Raw genomic sequence first — 22596 nt, forward strand, 5'->3', positions numbered from 1 at the left:
TCTTCTATTTTTCTTCCCATTCTCTTCTTCTCTTCTTCTTTTCTCATTGTCTTCTCCTTCTCTTCTTCTCCTTTTCATCTTCTTCTCCTCCCCTTCTTCTCCATCTCTTCTACTTCTCTTCTTCTTCTTCTCTTCTCTACTTCTCCTTCTCCTTTGAGCCTCAATTTGTTGGGGCATGGACTCTACAAGGTGTCAAAAGCATTCCATAGGGATTCTTGCCCATGATGACTCCAATGCTTCTCACTGTTGTGTCAAGTTAGCTGGATGTCATTTGGGTGGTGAATCATTCCTGATTCACATGGGAAACTGTTGAGTGTTAAAAACCCATCAGCGTTTCAGTTCTTGACACACTCAAACCAGTGCGCCTGGCACCTACTACCATACCCTGTTCAAATGCACTTAAATATTTTGTCTTGCCCATTCACCCTCTGAATGGCGCACAGACACAATCCATGTCTTAATTGTCTCAAGGGGAAAAAAGTATTCTTTAACCTGTCAACTCCCCTTCATCTACACTGATTGAAGTGGATTCAACAAGTGACATCAATAAGGGATCATATCTTTCACCTGGATTCACCTGATTGGTCTATGTCATGCAAAGAGCAGGTGTTCCTAATGTTTAATACACTCAGTGTAAGTTTGCACCATTGATCCTTGTTGATCTGCAATTGATCTGCAATGAGCTGAGCTGTGGTGGGTTGTTTCCGAGATGGCTGAACACAATGCGATGAGCGGTTGGGACTTCTAGTAGAAATGACAAAAGCATTCAGAAGGAGAGATTGATTCTAAGCTCTTGGTGAAAAGACACAAATAGTTTATCAGCTTTAAGAGGAAAAGAGAGCATAAGATTGTCCCCTCACTCTTTTTATTGGCTTTACAGAGCCAAACCTCTTTGTTTGTGTCAAAGAACAGACTTGTCAGTTTGCCTTTGTAACGTATTGGAGATGAGAGAGGAAGCCAAGATCTCAAATACCTACAGCCTGTCTGGATAATACTTGGAGTGAGCAATGCTCCTAATGATTAGGTATTTTTGGTATTTTATTAGGATCCCCATTAGCTGTTGTCAAATCCAGAAACATACATTAAGGCTCAGACTGGATAAAATTAAGGAGAGAGAAGTACTTTTTCTCCTTCTCTTCTTCACTACAAGGTGTCGAAAGCCTTCCATAGGGATTCTGGCCCATGTTGACTCCAATGCTTCTCACTGTTGTGTCATGTTAGCGGGATGTCATTTGGGTGGTGGATCATTCCTGATACACATGGGAAACTGTTGAGCGTGAAAAACCCAGCAGCGTTGCAGTTCTTGACACACTCAAACCAGTGCGCCTGGCACCTACTACCATATCCTGTTCAAAAGCACTTAAATATTTTGTCTTGCCCATCCACCCTCTGAATGGCAAACACACACAATCCATGTCTCAATTGTCTCAAGGCTTAAAAATCCTTCTTTAACCTGTCTCCTCCCCTTCATCTACACTGATTGAAGTGGAATTAACAAGTGGCATCAATAAGGGAACATATCTTTCACCTGGATTCACCTGGTCAGTCTGACATGGAAAGAGAAGGTGTTTCTAATGTTTTCTACACTCAGTGTAAGATTGCCTCATTGATCTGCAATGAATGAGCATGTTTTCTTGTTATTCTTTTGAAGTATCACTTCAGGTAATTTTTTGAGTAGCTCAGAAATTTCCAGTAACAGAGTTTAAAGATGAGCCTTTCAGATCACGTCCAGCAGTAAGCTTGTTGACCTCTCAACCTGAAAGTGGACTCACTACACTGCAGCAGCTACAGCGCATTCATTTTCTGTTGTATTTTTAAATGCAACCTTTCCATTGGCGCAAGCTGTCAATAGACTACCACTCTCTCTCTCTGACCAACCACACATCTGATAGCCTTCAGTACAGCGCGCTGTCAGACCCTCCAATTACAGAGGCATAGGCCTCAGCTTCAATAACATACCTGAAATGAATAGGAACCAACCTTGAGAGAACATCGATGGCAGGTAATAAGCTGGAGAAGGCCCGGAGCTGTTTATCCAGAGATGTGGTTGGGTCCAACATGCTCTGACACACATCAACCTCCATTCAACCACTGACTACATTTAAGGAAGAAAACCGACCTCCACCTCCCTTCAGTGTCTACTCCCTACTGGGAACCTCCTGACAATATCAACCGTCAATAAGAAGGTTATTAAAGGTAGAGGGAAGTTGTGTTGTGAAGGTGGGATGAATATTACATTTACATTTACATTTGAAGGTCCAGGGATGAATATGACAACCAGTGACTTGATCAAGGGGGGTTCCCGTTCGCTAAGAGTCGGTGGCTCTGAGGTAGTGGAACGCTAGGCAGGCTCATTTGAATAGCTGGTGTTTATAGGGAGATCAGTCAGACATGTAAACACACTAGGCCTGTGGTATGGAGAGACACCGGGTATAGTGGCCGGTTAGGACACTGTGATTGGTAGGAGGCAGTCAGACGTGTTATCACACTAGGCCTGTGGTATGGAGAGACACCGGGTATAGTGGCCGGTTAGGACACTGTGATTGGTAGGAGGCAGTTAGACGTGTAATCACACTAGGCCTGTGGTATGGAGAGACACCGGGTATAGTGGCCGGTTAGGACACTGTGATTGGTCGGAGGCAGTCAGACGTGTTATCACACTAGGCCTGTGGTATGGAGAGACACCGGGTATAGTGGCCGGTTAGGACACTGTGATTGGTAGGAGGCAGTTAGACGTGTAATCACACTAGGCCTGTGGTATGGAGAGACACCGGGTATAGTGGCCGGTTAGGACACTGTGATTGGTAGGAGGCAGTCAGACGTGTAATCACTCTAGGCCTGTGGTATGGAGAGACACCGGGTATAGTGGCACGGTTAGGACACTGTGATTGGTAGGAGGCAGTCAGACGTGTTATCACACTAGGCCTGTGGTATGGAGAGACACCGGGTATAGTGGTAATCACACTAGGCCTGTGGTATGGAGAGACCGTGGCCGGGACACTGTGATTGGTAGGAGGCTAGGCCTGTGGTATAGGACACTGTGATTGGTAGGAGGCAGTCAGGCGTGTAATCACACTAGGCCTGTGGTATGGAGAGACACCGGGTATAGTGGCCGGTTAGGACACTGTGATTGGTCGGAGGCAGTCAGACGTGTAATCACACTAGGCCTGTGGTATGGAGAGACACCGGGTATAGTGGCCAGTTAGGACACTGTGATTGGTCGGAGGCAGTTAGACGTATAATCACACTAGGCCTGTGGTATGGAGAGACACCGGGTATAGTGGCCAGTTAGGACACTGTGATTGGTCGGAGGCAGTTAGACGTGTAATCACACTAGGCCTGTGGTATGGAGAGACACCGGTATAGTGGCCAGTTAGGACACTGTGATTGGTCGGAGGCAGTTAGACGTGTTATCACACTAGGCCTGTGGTATGGAGAGACACCGGGTACAGTGGCCGGTTAGGACACTGTGATTGGTCGGAGACAGTTAGACGTGTAATCACTCTAGGCCTGTGGTATGGAGAGACACCGGGTACAGTGGCCGCTTAGGACACTGTGATTGGTCGGAGGCAGTTAGAGCAAAATGCTAGCCTATAAGGTGGACAGTCTGTATTTTGTAACAGCCCACAATATGCCCAAGTCAAGGCCTGTCAGTGATAGTTCATGAAAATACACAGTGAATGAGGCAGTAATTCATGTGTTGTTAATAACACTTTTTTGAGTTTTTCCTTTTTGTAATGAACAGGTTATATAGCCTTATTAACTTGTAGTCAGATAACACAAAGACAATCCCTAGTTTTACTGATTGGGAGGGATATAATGAAGTGTAATGTCTCACCTTATCCCACTGTCTCTCTCGATCTAAGGTGATGATGACCATAGCTGGGTTGATCAGATACCCTTCAGGGTTGAACGAGAAGTCGTTGTGTTCCCATGTTACGTTTAACATGTGCCTGAAAACAAGGGAAATCAATCAAAGAGTTAAATACTCATTACAACATAGTCGTTAATGTCCATTAATCCAGTCTTCCGATGGTTTCATCCTATTTCTAAAGCACTACCTGCTGCTTGTTGTGCACATAGCTATCGACATGTTGTGAACTCCCTGTCATCACGCACTGCAAGGCTGCTCTCTCACCTCTCCTCCCTTTCTCTCTCAGTCCAGCAGAGGTGATGAAAGCATGCTGGGTAATGAACGGGCCCTCTGTCTAGTCCATGTGAAAGGCTCGTTTAATCTGGTAATCTGTGATAATCTTATGAACAGGCGGAGTGATTTACAATCAAAAGCTCATTAAAAAGAGACCTAATTAAATGAGTTGTTTAGTCTATTGACCGCCGAGGAGAGAGCGAGGCACTGCTCCCTTTGAATAGGGAGGTCTGAGAGAAAGAACAACATTGTGCCAGGGAGGGAAATAAAAGAGTGGAGAGCAGATGGAGAGTGCTGTTTCCAACACCTCATATTACCAATTTTGGTCATTGGTATTTCACTCATGATTATTTTGTCTTTAAAGTGGAAAATTGTAGGGGTTGGAAACAGCAGCATGACTCAAATCAAAGGCTGAAATATAGCTGCCGAGACGGTTCTCCTTTTTCATGCAGGATTTCGATTTACAAAAAGAGAAGTTCTCTTTCCCTCAGGCTAGCCACTTTCAGAAAAGAGAAAATTACTTCTGAGGAGAAAGTGATGTTTTAATACCATTGAACTGTGTCAGATTTCATATTACCATCCTGGTCCACAAAAATGCACAAAGAAATCCCCCTGTACCCTGCCTGGAAACTCTCCAATCCTCCCAGTCCAGTCTCAATGACCTTGGCTAGTGCCAAATGCTGACGCTAAATCTGTTTTCCCTACAGAAGAGAAGCCTCCCTTTGGCTGATTAAAAATGTTCTAGAACCAAATAGGATTTGCTCCATGTTCCCAGGCACGGATGGCACCAGATTGCTCTTTTGGGCTGGGCTGGGCTGGGCTGGGCTGGGCAGGTATGACAGGCCACATCATCTCTCTGTGATGCCAGTGCTTCTAACAGTGAGGTCATGGGACAGAGGTAGGATGGATGAGTTGGCAGACAGGGGTTAAGGGAGTGACAGTGAGAGTGCCATGTTGCCCCCTACCACAACATTAAGCAGATGGAAAGCCACAGCTAAATGACTGTTGAGCAACTGTTGACTGATGTTGCCAACTCTCTCTCTCTCTGTTTCAAGTCAGTCCTTCTCAATCTGCAACAGTTACAGTTGAAGTCGGAAGTTTACATACACTTAGGTTGGCAACACCTAGGTTTCAACCACTACACATTTCTTGTTAACAAACTATAGTTTGGCAAGTCTGTTAGGACATCTACTTTGTGCATGACATAAGTCATTTTTCCAACAATTGTTTACAAGACAGATTATTTCACTTATAATTCACTGTATCACAATTCCAGTGGGTCAGAAATTTACATGCACAAAGTTGACTGTGCCTTTAAACAGCTTGGGAAATTCCAGAAAATGATGTCATGGCTTCTGGTAGGATTATTGACGTCATTTGAGTCAAATTGGAGGTGTACCTGTGGATGTATATTAAGGCCTACCTTCAAACTCAGTGCCTCTTTGCTTGGCATCATGGGAAAATCAAAAGAAATCAGCCAAGACCTCAGAAAAAATTGTAGACCTCCACAAGTCTAGGGAGCAATTTCCACATTCATCTTCCAAACCACATTCATCTGTACAAACAATTGTATGTAAGTATAAACACCATGGGACCATGCAGCCGTCATACCGCTCAGGAAGGAGACGCATTCTGTCTCCTAGCGATGAACATACTTTGGTGCGAAAAGTGAAAATCAACCCCAGAACAACAGCAAAGGACCTTGTGAAGATGCTGGAGGAAACAGGTACAAAGGTATCTATATTCACAGTAAAACGAGTCCTATATCAACATAACCTGAAAGGCTGCTCAGCAAGGAAGAAGCCACTGCTCCAAAACCGCCATAAAAAATACAGACTACGGTTTGCAACTGCACATGAGGACAAAGATCATACTTTTTTGGAGAAATATCCTCTGGGCGAATGAAACAAAGAATAGAACTGATTGGCCATAATGACCATCGTCATGTTTGGAGGAAAAAGGGTGAGACTTGTAAGCCGAAGAACACCATCCCAACCGTGAAGCAGGGTGGTGGCAGCATTATGTTGTGGGGGTGCTTTGCTGCAGGAGGGACTGGTGCACTTCACAAAATAGATGGCATCATGAGGCAGGACAATTATGTGGATATATTGAAGCAACATCTCAAGACATCAGTCAGGAAGTTAACGCTTTATCGCAAATGGGTCTTCCAAATGGACAATGACCCAAAGCATACTTCCAAAGTTGTGGAAAAATGGCTTAAAGTCAAGGTATTGGAGTGGCCATCACAAAGTCCTGACCTCAATCCTATAGAACATTTGTGGGCAGAACTGAACATATGTGTGTGAGCAAGGAGGCCTGCTAACCTGACTCAGTTACACCAGCTCTGTCAGGAGGAATGGGCCAACATTCACCCAACTTATTGTGGGAAGCTTGTGGAAGGCTACCCTAAAGGTTTGACCCAAGTTAAACAATGTAAAGGTAATGCTACCAAATACTAATTGAGTGTATGTTAACTTCTGACCTACTGGGAATGTGATGAAAGAAAGAAATGCTGAAATAAATGATTCTCTCTACTATTATTCTGACATTTCACATTCTTAAAATGAAGTGGTGATCCTAACTGACCTAAGACAGGGATTTTTTACTCTGATTAAATGTCAGGAAATGTGAAAAACTGAGTTTAAATGTATTTGGCTAAATTGTATGTGAACTTCCGACTTCAACTATATCACTTTATCTCTCCGTTTTGGTTGGCTTCTCTTATTGCCTTCTCTTATATTCTCATTTTTGTTGTCTTCTCTTATATGAACAATCTCCAACCTACAGTATGTTAGTATGCCCCCCTTCCATCCCCCCACCTCCACTCACCTGAACAGTGTATCATTAGAAGATGCCCTAACAGGGCTGTGACAGTCGTTGTGGCCCTCGGGGATGAAGCCCCTCTGTTTGTGGAAGCTCTGCACCCCTTTGACCACGATGGCCACCCCATCCCGCACCCTCTTCCTCAGGCTCATCCGCCAGTGGTCGGTGATGATGCTGATGAGGCCCACAGGGAAGCTGTTTGGTGGGGGCATGTCTGGGTTCCCCACGGCAAGGCTAGGGAGGATCCAGATGTAGCCAGGCCCCAGCAGGCCGGCCTCTCCGGCCATTCTGAACAGGTACTGGGCCTCCTCGTGGGAGCAGTATACCAGCAGTACCTGGGCGTCGATCTGCTGCAGCAGGCGCCGTGCCCGGATGTCATTCATGCCATCGGCAGACATGTCGAAGGTCAGCACGTCCTGCAGTTCCCACATGAAGTAGCTGGTGTCAGTGAAGGTCTTGACATAGTCCACGTAGACCTCGTAGCCCGGGTACAGGCTGGTGATGACCACGAAGCTGTCCCAGTTGTACTCCTCCATCACCTTGAACATGCCGTTTATCTGCTGCTCGATGGAGGAGCCCAGCTGGAGGAACGTGGAGCCGTCGCCCTGCAGAGAGACACAGGCATCAGAGTGAGCACAGATAACAGCCCTTAATGCATAGTTAATTTAAGCTCAATCAATTTGTTCAATTTATCTAACAAGCACAATTAAAACCTTCTAATTATCTAATGCAATGACTTTGTTAATAGCCTGTTTAGTGGCAATTATATGATTGTGTTTTATGTAATTCAACCAGTCAGATGTAAAAAATAAATAATAATCAAGAAATGACAGTAGAATCCTGAGGGTAGCTTGACAGTGTGTCTGTGTGCCACCTGTCCACACCATCCAGCTGCTGACCACCAGCCAGCCCACCCAGAAGTGGTGTGTAGTCTTTGGGCTGAGAGGCAGTACTCTGCAGTAAGTGATTCTGTTTGGTGTTGCTCTCCCTGTAGCCCAGGCACCATTCATCACTTTAACCCATGTGTCTCCCACTTGCCACAGCAACATTGGCCCTCATATATACTTGGCATTATCACTGAGCCCACTGTCACTGAGCCCAGCCCCTGTTTTCTCTTTTTATCTCTCACTTTTATCAAGATGTCTCTCCTCTTTGACCTTGGAGAGAGGAGTATGAAAATGCTGTGTTGTGTTAACTAAAGTGATCCAGGAATTCCGAGGAAGATCAGAGCTGTTTCTAGTCTGTGTGTGATTGTAAGAGTGTTTGTCTTGTTTAAGTATGTTCAGGGAACAGAATAATATATGTTTTTTTCCATAAATCTTGTTGAAGTATTCATATCAGTAGTGGTCTTGGCATAAACATGCTTCTGCAACATGAGAAGGCTATGGGCTGACACAGAGCAGGGTTTTATTTTTGAGTTTCTTACTAGAAAATAACAGAATCATTGTTTTTAAAACTGCATATGACCCATACAGTACATTTTCAGGTTGGATGCCATTGATATGTCTTGAGAAGAGAAGGTAATGATTGTTTAATAGTTTTGAATTAAGCACGCTGCTCATAGAAATCATTGCACCATAATTGCTTTGTAAAACAAATAGCATCGTAAATCATGTGCAACCCCAGTGAATTGTAATGATAAGTGTAATAAAAAATGACATCAATTACAGAGATTTCACTGGTTGCATATCCGGGGTGATCATTAAGACTTTCACCTTTTAAATGACGTTGTATAAACGGCAACTTTATAATAATAAAAAGCGTAAAATGTTCTTTATCACCCCAAATAAATCTATAAAGTAGATTTGATGATAATCATTTTTACTTTTTCACCTGCTAAATGAGAATGATTTTGGTGAGGCTCAGTTTCTTGATATTAAGCCATTTACACATACAGTTCCTTCAGAAAGTGTTCACACCGTTTGACTTGTTCCTCATTTTGTAGTGTTAGAGCCTGAATTTAAAATGGATTCAATTGAGTTTTTTTGGTCACTGATCTATACAGTATACCCCTGTAACGATCGTCGTTGGAATGAGACCAAAGCGCAGCGTGGAAATTGTTCATATTTAATGTTCACAAAAAAACACTGAAACAAAATGACAAAACGGAGAAAACGAAAGCGCACAGTTCTGTCAGGGAAAACGAACCTAAACATAAAACAATCACCCACAACTAAAATGGGGAAAACTGGCTACCTAAGTATGATTCTCAATCAGAGACAATGAATGACACCTGCCTCTGATTGAGAACCATACTAGGCCAAACACATAGAAAAAAGAACATAGACTACCCACCCCAACTCATGCGCTGACCAACCTAAAACAAAGAGATAACAAAGGAACTAAGGTCAGAACGTGACAACCCCATAATGTCAAAGTGGAATTATGCTTTTTAAATGTTTACAAATGAATAAAACATGAAAGTTGAAATGTCTTGAGAAAATTAATCAACCCCTTTGTTATGACAAGCCTAAATAAGTTCAGGAGTAAAAATGTGCTTAACAAGTCACATAAGAAGTTTAATGGATTCACTCTGTGTGCTACAAAAGTGTTTAACATGATTTTTGAATAACTACCTCATCTCTGTACCCCACACATACAATTATCTTTAAGGTTCCTCAGTCAAGCAGTGAATATCAAACACAGATTCAACCACAAAGACCAGGGAGGTTTTCCAATGCCTCGCAAAGAAGGGCACCTATTGGTAAATGGGTAAAGGAGGGGGAGGAGGAGGATTATTTAAGATACTGTTTGAAGAGGTAGGGTTTCAGATGTTTTTGGAAGATGGGCAGGGACTTAGGGGGAAGCTGGTTCCTCCATTGGGGTGCTAGGACAGAGAAGAGCTTGGACTGGGCAGGGGTGGGGTGGGAGGGCCAAGAGACCTGAGGTGGCAGAACAGAGTGCTCGGGTTGGGGTGTAGGGTTTGAGCTTAGCCTGGCGGTAGGGAGTTGCAGTTCCCCTTGCTGTTCCGTTGGTAAGCACCATGGTCTTGTAGTGGATGAAAGCGTTAAACTGGAAGCCAGTGGAGTGTGTGGAGGAGCGGGGTGACATGAGAATACTTGGGAAGGTAGAAAACCAGGCGAGCTGCAGCGTTCTGGATAAGTTGCAGGGGTTTGATGGCACAAGTGGGGAGCCCAGCCAACAGCGAGTTGCCATGTGCCTGGATTAGGACCTGTAGCGCTTCCTGAGTGAGGTAGGGTCGGACTCTACGGATGTTGTAGACCTGCAGGAGTGAGTTTGCAGAGAACGACCAAGGTTTGTTGCGCTCTGGGAGGGCAACACTAGAGTTGTCCACCGTGATGGAGAGGTCTTTGAGTGGGCAGGCCTTCCCTGGAAGGAAGAGCAGCTCCGTCTTGTCGAGGTTGAGCTTGAGGTGGTGGGCCGACATCCATGTTCAGATATCTGCCAGGCACGCAGAGATGCATGTCGCCACCTGGTTTCAGAAGGGGGGAAGGAGAAAAGTAGTTGAGTGTCATCCGCATAGCAATGATAGGAGAGACCATGTGATGATATGATGGAGCCGAGTGACTTGGTGTATAGAGAGAAGAGGAGGGCGCCTAGAACCGAGCCCAGGGGGACACCAGTAGTGAGAATAAGTTGTGCAGACAGATCCTCTCTACGTCACCTGGAGCAGCCTACCAGGAAGGATGCAATCCAAGAATATGCAGAGCTTGAGACGCCCAGCCCTGAGAGGGTGGAGAGGAGGATCTGATGGTTCACGGTGTCAAAGACAGCGTATAGATCTAGGAGGATGAGAACAGAGGGGACAGAGTCAGCTTTGGCAGTGTGGAGAGTCTCCGTGACACAGAGAAGGGCAGTCTCAGTTGAGGGACCCATCTTGAAGCTTGACTGGTTAGGGTCCAGAAGATAATTTTGATAGAGATAACGAGAAAGATGATCAAAGAGAGCACTCTCAAGTGTTTTGGAAAGAAACGGCAGAGGGAACACCCCCCTATCCACCCCCCTATCCACATCGATGGAACAGTAGTGGAGAGGGTAGTAAGTTTTAAGTTCCTCGGCGTACACATCGCAGACAAACTGAATTGGTCCACCCACACAGACAGCATCATGAAGAAGGCGCAGCAGCGCCTCTTCAACCTCAGGAGGCTGAAGAAATTAGTCTTGTCACCAAAAGCACTCACAAACTTCTACAGATGCACAATCGAGAGCATCCTGGCGGGCTGTATCACCGCCTGGTACGGAAACTGCTCCACCCACAACCGTAAGGCTTTCCAGAGGGTAGTGAGGTCTGCACAACGCATCACCGGGGGCAAACTACCTGCCCTCCAGGACACCTACACCACCCGATGTCACAGGAAGGCCATAAAGATCATCAAGGACAACAACCACCCGAGCCTGTTCACCCCGCTATCATCCAGAAGGCAAGGTCAGTACAGGTGTATCAAAGCTGGGACCGAGAGACTGAAAAACAGCTTCTATCTCAAAGCCATCAGACTGTTAAACAGCCATCACTAACATTGAGTGGCTGCTGCCAACACACTGACTCAACTCCAGCCACTTTAATAATGGGAATTGATGGGAAATGATGTAAAATATATCACTAGCCACTTTAAACAATGCTACCTAATATAATGTTTACATACCCTACATTATTTATCTCATATGTATACGTATAAACTGTACTCTATATCATCTATCATTTATTATTATTATTATATTATTATTATTATTATTATTATCTACTGCATCTTTATGTAATACATGTATCACTAGCCACTTTAACTATGCCACTTTGTTTACATACTCATCTCATATGTATATACTGTACTCGATACCATCTACTGTATCTTGCCTATGCCGCTCTGTACCATCACTCATTCATATATCTTTATGTACATATTCTTTATCCCCTTACACTTGTGTCTATAAGGTAGTAGTTTAGAATTGTTAGCTAGATTACTTGTTGGTTATTACTGCATTGTCGGAACTAGAAGCACAAGCATTTCGCGACACTCGCATTAACATCTGCTAACTATGTGTATGTGCCAAATACATTTGATTTGATTTGATTTGATTTTTAGGAACAAAAGAAAAACATTTACAGAGTTTAATGGCTGTGATAGGTGAAAACTTTCAGTATTAGTCATTTTAGTTACTCCACAATGCTAACCCAATTGACAGAGTAAAAAAAGTAAGCCTTTACCAAAACAAGCATCTTGTTTGCAACAAGGCACTAAAATAATACTTAAAGAAAATGTGGCAAAACAATTAACTTTTGTCCTGAATACAACGTGTTGTTTGGGGCAAATCCAATATAACACATTACTGAGTACCACTCTCCATATTTTCAAGCATAGTGGTGGCTGCATCATGTTATGGGTATGCTTGAAATAGTTAAGGACTGGGGAGTTTTTCAGGATAAAAAAGAAGCTGAATGGAGCTAAGCACAGGCAAAATCCTAGAGGAAGACATGGTTCAGTCTGCTTTCCACCAGACACTGGGAGATTAATTCACCTTTCAGCGGACAATAACCTAAAATACAGGGTCAAATCTACACTAGAATGCACACAAAGAAGACCGTGAATGTTCCTGAGTGGCCGAGTTACAGTTTTGACTTAAATCTACTTGAACATTTATGACAAGACCTGAAAATGGTTGTCTAGCAATGATCAACCACCAACTTGACAAAGCTTGAAGAATTTTGAAAAGAATAATGGAAAATGTTGCACAATCCAGGTGTGGAACACTTTTAGAGACTTACCCAGAAAGACTCACAGCTGTAATCGCTGTCAAAGGTGATTCTAACATACTTATCTAATCAAGATATATGTATATTTTTGTTTTGTTTTGTGTGTAGATTGTTGATGAAAAAAATTACAGTTAAATCCATTTTAATCCCGCTTTGTAACACAACAAAATATGGAAAAAAGTCAAGAGGTGTGAATACTTTCTGAAGGCACTATGTGCCATTTTTCCTTGATGCTATCAGAGCAGTACCCAGAAGTCACTGCTTCACTCAAGCTGGACCTTACCTGTCCCTTTCCTTCTCTAGGGGGACTGTGCTCTGTCTCTGTCATGGTCGTGAAGCTTGTTGAGGTTTGGGGTTACAGAAAGCCAGGTATCCAGAGAACAGGACTACTCTGTTCTCTTGTTCTGCTGTTTCATTCTGTCTCCTTGTTGTCCTTCAGAGAAGTCTAAAATAGGTTAGAACCATCTGTGTGTCTCTTGATGTCAGACATAATACTGGTCTATTCCTCTGTGTGTCTCTTGATGTCAGACATCATACTGGTCTATTCCTCTGTGTGTCTCCTGATGTCAGACATCATACTGGTCTATTCCTCTGAGTGTCTCCTGATGTCAGACATCATACTGGTCTATTCCTCTGTGTGTCTCCTGATGTCAGACATCATACTGGTCTATTCCTCTGTGTGTCTCCTGATGTCAGACATCATACTGGTCTATTCCTCTGAGTGTCTCCTGATGTCAGACATCATACTGGTCTATTCCTCTGTGTGTCTCCTGATGTCAGACATCATACTGGTCTATTCCTCTGTGTGTCTCCTGATGTCAGACATCATACTGGTCTATTCCTCTGTGTGTCTCCTGATGTCAGACATCATACTGGTCTATTCCTCTGTGTGTCTCCTGATGTCAGACATCATACTGGTCTATTCCTCTGTGTGTCTCCTGATGTCAGACATCATACTGGTCTATTCCTCTGAGTGTCTCCTGATGTCAGACATAATACTGCTCTATTCCTCTGTGTGTCTCCTGATGTCAGACATCATACTGGTCTATTCCTCTGTGTGTCTCCTGATGTCAGACATCATACTGGTCTATTCCTCTGTGTGTCTCCTGATGTCAGACATCATACTGGTCTATTCCTCTGTGTGTCTCCTGATGTCAGACATCATACTGGTCTATTCCTCTGTGTGTCTCCTGATGTCAGACATCATACTGGTATATTCCTCTGTGTGTCTCCTGATGTCAGACATCATACTGGTCTATTCCTCTGTGTGTCTCCTGATGTCAGACATCATACTGGTCTATTCCTCTGTGTGTCTCTTGATGTCAGACATCATACTGGTCTATTCCTCTGTGTGTCTCTTGATGTCAGACATCATACTGGTATATTCCTCTGTGTGTCTCTTGATGTCAGACATCATACTGGTCTATTCCTCTGTGTGTCTCCTGATGTCAGACATCATACTGGTCTATTCCTCTGTGTGTCTCCTGATGTCAGACATCATACTGGTCTATTCCTCTGTGTGTCTCCTGATGTCAGACATCATACTGGTCTATTCCTCTGAGTGTCTCCTGATGTCAGACATCATACTGGTCTATTCCTCTGTGTGTCTCTTGATGTCAGACATCATACTGGTCTATTCCTCTGTGTGTCTCCTGATGTCAGACATCATACTGGTCTATTCCTTGAGTGTCTCCTGATGTCAGACATCATACTGGTCTATTCCTCTGTGTGTCTCTTGATGTCAGACATCATACTGGTCTATTCCTCTGTGTGTCTCCTGATGTCAGACATCATACTGGTCTATTCCTCTGAGTGTCTCCTGATGTCAGACATCATACTGGTCTATTCCTCTGTGTTTCTCCTGATGTCAGACATCATACTGGTCTATTCCTCTGTGTGTCTCTTGATGTCAGACATCATACTGGTCTATTCCTCTGTGTGTCTCCTGATGTCAGACATCATACTGGTCTATTCCTCTGTGTGTCTCCTGATGTCAGACATCATACTGGTCTATTCCTCTGTGTGTCTCTTGATGTCAGACATCATACTGGTCTATTCCTCTGTGTGTCTCCTGATGTCAGACATCATACTGGTCTATTCCTCTGAGTGTCTCCTGATGTCAGACATCATACTGGTCTATTCCTCTGTGTGTCTCCTGATGTCAGACATCATACTGGTCTATTCCTCTGTGTGTCTCCTGATGTCAGACATCATACTGGTCTATTCCTCTGTGTGTCTCCTGATGTCAGACATCATACTGGTCTATTCCTCTGTGTGTCTCCTGATGTCAGACATCATACTGGTCTATTCCTCTGTGTGTCTCCTGATGTCAGACATCATACTGGTATATTCCTCTGTGTGTCTCTTGATGTCAGACATCATACTGGTCTATTCCTCTGTGTGTCTCCTGATGTCAGACATCATACTGGTCTATTCCTCTGTGTGTCTCCTGATGTCAGACATCATACTGGTCTATTCCTCTGTGTGTCTCCTGATGTCAGACATCATACTGGTCTATTCCTTTGAGTGTCTCCTGATGTCAGACATCATGCTGGTCTATTCCTCTGTGTGTCTCTTGATGTCAGACATCATACTGGTCTATTCCTCTGTGTGTCTCCTGATGTCAGACATCATACTGGTCTATTCCTTTGAGTGTCTCCTGATGTCAGACATCATACTGGTCTATTCCTCTGTGTGTCTCTTGATGTCAGACATCATACTGGTCTATTCCTCTGAGTGTCTCCTGATGTCAGACATAATACTGGTATATTCCTCTGTGTGTCTCTTGATGTCAGACATCATACTGGTCTATTCCTCTGTGTGTCTCCTGATGTCAGACATCATACTGGTCTATTCCTCTGTGTGTCTCCTGATGTCAGACATCATACTGGTCTATTCCTCTGTGTGTCTCCTGATGTCAGACATCATACTGGTCTATTCCTCTGAGTGTCTCCTGATGTCAGACATCATACTGGTCTATTCCTCTGTGTGTCTCCTGATGTCAGACATCATACTGGTCTATTCCTCTGTGTGTCTCCTGATGTCAGACATCATACTGGTCTATTCCTCTGTGTGTCTCCTGATGTCAGACATCATACTGGTCTATTCCTCTGTGTGTCTCCTGATGTCAGACATCATACTGGTCTATTCCTCTGTGTGTCTCCTGATGTCAGACATCATACTGGTCTATTCCTCTGTGTGTCTCTTGATGTCAGACATCATACTGGTCTATTCCTCTGTGTGTCTCCTGATGTCAGACATCATACTGGTCTATTCCTCTGTGTGTCTCCTGATGTCAGACATCATACTGGTCTATTCCTCTGTGTCTCCTGATGTCAGACATCATACTGGTCTATTCCTCTGAGTGTCTCCTGATGTCAGACATCATACTGGTCTATTCCTCTGTGTGTCTCCTGATGTCAGACATCATACTGGTCTATTCCTCTGTGTGTCTCCTGATGTCAGACATCATACTGGTCTATTCCTCTGAGTGTCTCCTGATGTCAGACATCATACTGGTCTATTCCTCTGTGTGTCTCTTGATGTCAGACATCATACTGGTCTATTCCTCTGTGTGTCTCCTGATGTCAGACATCATACTGGTCTATTCCTCTGAGTGTCTCCTGATGTCAGACATCATACTGGTCTATTCCTCTGTGTGTCTCTTGATGTCAGACATCATACTGGTCTATTCCTCTGTGTGTCTCTTGATGTCAGACATCATACTGGTCTATTCCTCTGTGTGTCTCCTGATGTCAGACATCATACTGGTCTATTCCTCTGTGTGTCTCCTGATGTCAGACATCATACTGGTCTATTCCTCTGTGTGTCTCTTGATGTCAGACATCATACTGGTCTATTCCTCTGTGTGTCTCCTGATGTCAGACATCATACTGGTCTATTCCTTTGAGTGTCTCCTGATGTCAGACATCATACTGGTCTATTCCTCTGAGTGTCTCTTGATGTCAGACATCATACTGGTCTATTCCTCTGTGTGTCTCCTGATGTCAGACATAATACTGGTCTATTCCTTTGAGTGTCTCCTGATGTCAGACATCATACTGGTCTATTCCTTTGAGTGTCTCCTGATGTCAGACATCATACTGGTCTATTCCTCTGTGTGTCTCTTGATGTCAGACATCATACTGGTCTATTCCTCTGTGTGTCTCCTGATGTCAGACATCATACTGGTCTATTCCTCTGAGTGTCTCCTGATGTCAGACATCATACTGGTCTATTCCTCTGAGTGTCTCCTGATGTCAGACATCATACTGGTCTATTCCTCTGTGTGTCTCCTGATGTCAGACATCATACTGGTCTATTCCTCTGTGTGTCTCCTGATGTCAGACATCATACTGGTCTATTCCTCTGTGTGTCTCCTGATGTCAGACATCATACTGGTCTATTCCTCTGTGTGTCTCCTGATGTCAGACATCATACTGGTCTATTCCTCTGAGTGTCTCCTGATGTCAGACATCATACTGGTCTATTCCTCTGTGTGTCTCCTGATGTCAGACATCATACTGGTCTATTCCTCTGAGTGTCTCCTGATGTCAGACATCATACTGGTCTATTCCTCTGAGTGTCTCCTGATGTCAGACATAATACTGGTATATTCCTCTGTGTGTCTCTTGATGTCAGACATCATACTGGTCTATTCTTCTGTGTGTCTCTTGATGTCAGACATCATACTGGTCTATTCCTCTGTGTGTCTCCTGATGTCAGACATCATACTGGTCTATTCCTCTGTGTGTCTCCTGATGTCAGACATCATACTGGTCTATTCCTCTGAGTGTCTCCTGATGTCAGACATAATACTGGTCTATTCCTCTGTGTGTCTCCTGATGTCAGACATCATACTGGTCTATTCCTCTGTGTGTCTCCTGATGTCAGACATCATACTGGTCTATTCCTCTGTGTGTCTCCTGATGTCAGACATCATACTGGTATATTCCTCTGTGTGTCTCTTGATGTCAGACATCATACTGGTCTATTCCTCTGTGTGTCTCCTGATGTCAGACATCATACTGGTCTATTCCTCTGTGTGTCTCCTGATGTCAGACATCATACTGGTCTATTCCTCTGTGTGTCTCTTGATGTCAGACATCATACTGGTCTATTCCTCTGTGTATCTCCTGATGTCAGACATCATACTGGTCTATTCCTTTGAGTGTCTCCTGATGTCAGACATCATACTGGTCTATTCCTCTGAGTGTCTCCACTGACCGTTCTCATTGCTTTGAATATCACATCCTCTCTGTTTCTACTTCAATTAGTAACATTGAACATTTAGCAATTTGTGTTCTACCCTTTTCCATATACAAAATACCTCCTATATTATCTTGGAGGTTCTGTAGATGAGATACAGTAGAAGGGACAATAAAATATCTTGCAAAATTAGCTTAGCAAGAGCAAGGGTGTTATACAGGTTAGTAAAGGAGCAGTTTGCCAATATGACATAAATCTGCAAATGTTCTAACACCTCTCAGTGTCCCACAGCAAATCTGTTTAAGTTCCTGCCTTCTTTCTGTACGTGCAGTCTTTTTCCACCACTTGTATGCCACGAGTATTCATCTGGCAGAGTGTAAAATCAATTTGCTCCAGGCCATGTGTGTGTGTATGTGCCTGTGTGTAGTATGTGTACACAATCACACTGTGACTCTCAGCCAAAAACACCCTAAGGTTCTATCTAGAGAAGTGTGGTAGTAACCACTCAATTAGAACTGTACTGTAGTCCAAATGAGCCCTGAGCATGGACAGCGGACAGCCATAGGCTCAGCTACAGCCGTACCCGGCATGCTAAAGCTCTTTTTATTTATTTAACTAGGCAAGTCAGTTAAGAACAAATTCTTATTTACAATGGCAGCCTACCCCGGACAAAATTTTGCCAATTGTGCACCGCCCTATGGGACTCCCAATCACAGCCAGTTGTGATACAGCCTGGAATCAAACCAGGGTCTGTAGTGACATATCTAGCACTGATATACAGTGACTCAGACTGCTGCGTCACCCGGGAGCTCTTAACCATGATGCATCAGGACACAACCCATATCTGATGATACATTCTGTTGGACATGGACAATACTGTCCGAATCACATGGCTTGGGGGGATTTAAGAGAATCTGGTTGGAAACAGGTGTCCATTACTAATACTACGTTCTCCTATAGGTGTAGGGCCAGATGTTTGCCAGATCAAATCAAATCAAATGTTATTTGTCACATACACATGGTTAGCAGATGTTAATGCGAGTGAAACTAAATGCTTGTGCTTCTAGTTCTGACAATGCAGTAATAACCAACGAGTAATCTAACCTAACAATTCCACAACAACTACCTTAAACATAAAAGTGTAAAGGGATGAGGAATATGTACAAAAAAAATAGAGGAATGAGTGATGGTACAGAACGGCATAGGCAAGATGCAGTAGATGGTATCGAGTACAGTATATACATATGAGATGAGTAATGTAGGGTATGTAAACATAAAAGTGGCATTGTTTAAAGTGGCTAGTGATACATTTTTACATAAGTGTCTGGATTTGAGTCAGTATGTTGGCAGCAGCCACTCAATGTTATTGATGGCTGATTAACAGTCTGATGGCCTTGAGATAGAAGCTGTTTTTCAGTCTCTCGGTCTCTGCTTTGATGCACCTGTACTGACCTCGCCTTCTGAATGATAGCGGGGTGAACAGGCAGTGGCTCGGGTGGTTGTTGTCCTTGATGATCTTTATGGCCTTCCTGTGACATCGGGTGGTGTAGGTGTCCTGGAGGGCAGGTAGTTTGCCCCCGGTGATGCATTGTGCAGACCTCACTGCCCTCTGGAGAGCCTTATGGTTGTGGGCGGAGCAGTTGCTGTACCAGGCGGTGAAGTTTGTGAGTGCTTTAGGTGAGCCAAATTTCTTCAGCCTCTTGAGGTTGAAGAGGCGCTGCTGCGCCTTCTTCAACACGCTGTCTGTGTGGGTGGACCAATTCAGTTTGTCCGTGATGTGTACGCCGAGGAACTTTAAACTTACTACTCTCTTTACTACTGTCCTGTCAATATGAATAGGGGGGTGCTCCCTCTACTGTTTCCTGAAGTCCACGAGCATCTCCTTTGTTTTGTTGACGTTGAGTGTGAGGTTATGTTCCTGACACCACACTCCGAGGGCCCTTACCTCCTCCCTGTAGGCCTTCTAGTCGTTTTTGGTAATCAAGCCTACCACTGTAGTGTCGTCTGCAAACTTGATGATTGAGTTGGAGGCGTGCATGGCCATGCAGTCATGGGTGAACAGGGAGTACACAGGAGAGGGTTCAGAATGCACCCTTGTGGGGCCCCGGTGTTGAGGATCAGCGGGGTGGAGATGTTGTTACCTACCCACACCACCTGGGGGCGGCCCGTCAGGAAGTCCAGTACCCAGTTGCAGTCGATGAACAGCATTCTTACATAGGTATTCCTCTTGTCCAGATGGGTTAGGGCAGTGTGCAGTGTGATTACGATTGCATCTTCTTTGGACCTATTGGGGCGGTAAGCAAATTGGAGTGGGTCTAGGGTGTCAGGTAGGGTCGAGGTGATATGGTCCTTGACTAGTCTCTCAAAGCACTTCATGACTGCTACGGGGCTGTAGTCGTTTAGCTCAGTTACCATAGCTTTCTTGGGAACAGGAAAAATGGTGGCCCTCTTGAAGCATGTGGGAACAGCAGACTGGGATAAGGATTGATTGAATATGTCTGTTAACACACCAGCCAGCTGGTCTGCGCATGGTCTGAGGATGCGGCTGGGGATGCTGTCTGGGCCTGCAGCCTTGCGAGGGTTAACAAGTTGAAATGTTTTACTCACGTTGGCTGCAGTGAAGGAGAGCCCGCAGGTTTTGGTAGTGGCCGTGTCAGTGGCACTGTATTGTCCTCAAAGCAAGCAAAGAAGTTGTTTAGTTTGTCTGGGAGCAAGACATTGTGCTCCGCGACGGGGCTGTTTTTTCTTTTGTAGTCCGTGATTGACTGTAGACCCTGCCACATACCTCTTGTGTCTGAGCCGTTGAATTGCGACTCCACTTTGTCTCTATACTGATTCTTAGCTTGAGTGATTGCCTTGCGGAGGGAATAGCTACACTGTTTGTATTCGGTCATGTTTCCGGTCACATTGCCATGATTAAAAGCAGTGGTTCGTGCTTTCAGTTTTGGGTGAATGCTGCCATCAATTCACGGTTTCTGGTTGGGGAATGTTTTAATAGACACTGTGGGTACAACATCACCGATGCACTTGCTAATAAACTCACTCATCGAATCAGCGTATTCATCAATGTTGTTGTTCAACGCTATGCGGAACATATCCCAGTCCACGTGATCGAAGCAATCTTGAAGCGTGGAATCCGATTGGTCGGACCAGCATTGAACAGACCTGAGCACGGGTGCTTTCTGTTTTAGTTTCTGTCTATAGGCTGGGAGCAACAAAATAGAGTCGTGGTCAGCTTTTCTGAAAGGAGGGTGTGGGAGGGCCTTATATGCATTGCGGAAGTTAGAATAACAATGATCCAGCCCGGGTTGCGCAATTGATATGCTGATAAAATTTAGGGAGCCTTGTTTTCAGATTAGCCTTGTTACAATCCCCAGCTACAATAAATGCCGCCTCAGGATATGTGGTTTCCAGTTTACATAGAGTCAAATGAAGTTTGTTCAGGGCCCTCGATGTGTCTTCTTGGGGGGGAATATACACGACTGTGAATATTATCGAAGAGAATTCTCTTGGTAGATAATGCGGTCGGCATTTGATTGTGAGGAATTCTAAGTCAGGTGAACAAAAGGACTTGAGTTCCCGTATGTTGTTATGATCACACCACATCTCATTAATCATGAAGCATACTCCCCCGCCCTTCTTCTTACCAGAGAGATGCTTGTTTCTGTCGGCCGATGAGTGAAGAAACCAGGTGGCTGTACCGACTCAAATAGCGTGTCTCGAGTGAGCCATGTTTCCGTGAAACAAAGAACATTACAGTCTCTGATGTCTCTCTGGAAGGCAACCCTGGATTTCCTCTACCATGTTGTCAAGAGACTGGACATTGGCGAGTAGTATGCTCGGGAGCCGTGCGCGATGTGCCCGTCTACGGAGCCTGACCAGAAGACTTCTCCGTCTGCTCCTTCTGCGGCGCCGTTTTTTTTGGGTTGCCGTTTGGATCCGATCCATTGTACTGGGTGGTGGGCCAAACAGAGGATCCGCTTCGGAAAAGTCGTATTCCTGGTACCTTGCTCTTATACCTTGCTCTTATATCCAATAGTTCCTCCCGACTGTATGTAATAAAACCTAAGATTTCCTGGGGTAACAATGTAAGAAATAACACATAAAAAAACAAAATACTACATAGTTTCCTAGGAACGCGAAGAGAGGCGGACATCTCTGTCGGCGCCGGATGAGAGATAAAGCCATATATATCACTACACAGATGATTTTATAGGACCACTGGTCAGTGGTCAAGATCCCCAATACATCAGATTTTCTTTTCAGAATACAATGCTCTCTACACACAAAGTTTAGCCTACTGATTTTATTTTTATCTGGACCAATGGCGTGCATTTGAAGGACTCTCACAAAAACTAAGAGCTGTCGCTAATTATTGATAGAGATGGAATGGAGATGGGATGGTGTAAAAAAAACTAAGGAAAAGAAATGAGGCTTTTCAATAAAACACAAAGTTGCAACTGCAAGGACACCTGAAATTGTGGTCCTAGGGGCTTGAGAGATTGGAGCAGGGGGTCTGTACTGTGCTGTAAGTGATTCTGAAGTTGCAAAATAAATCTGAGTGAGGGAGGCCGGCAGCGAGTAGCCGTTCCAGAAGGGCCGATGGAGAGAAAGAGGCCGAGACATGCTCTCCCTTGTACTCTCTCTTTTCTCTCTTTTCTCTCTTTCTCTATTCTTCCTCTCTTAGTGCAAGAGGAGCACATGGCAG

General features: G+C 44.3%; 1 protein-coding gene across 1 annotated transcript in view; it reads right to left on the reverse strand.

Annotated features, from left to right (window-relative positions):
* LOC118364670 (glutamate receptor ionotropic, NMDA 2C) overlaps positions 1 to 22596 on the reverse strand; it is a 93890-nt gene that overhangs the window by 31032 nt on the left and 40262 nt on the right. The window contains exons 3-4 of the mRNA XM_052491344.1: positions 6977 to 7575; positions 3839 to 3953 (exon numbers count right to left, since the gene is read on the reverse strand). Coding sequence (XP_052347304.1) covers positions 3839 to 3953; positions 6977 to 7575 — 714 coding nt within the window. The remainder of the gene's footprint in view (positions 1 to 3838; positions 3954 to 6976; positions 7576 to 22596) is intronic.

The sequence above is a fragment of the Oncorhynchus keta genome, chromosome 32 (genome assembly GCF_023373465.1).
Source record: "Oncorhynchus keta strain PuntledgeMale-10-30-2019 chromosome 32, Oket_V2, whole genome shotgun sequence".
Classification (NCBI taxonomy): Eukaryota; Metazoa; Chordata; class Actinopteri; order Salmoniformes; family Salmonidae; genus Oncorhynchus; species Oncorhynchus keta.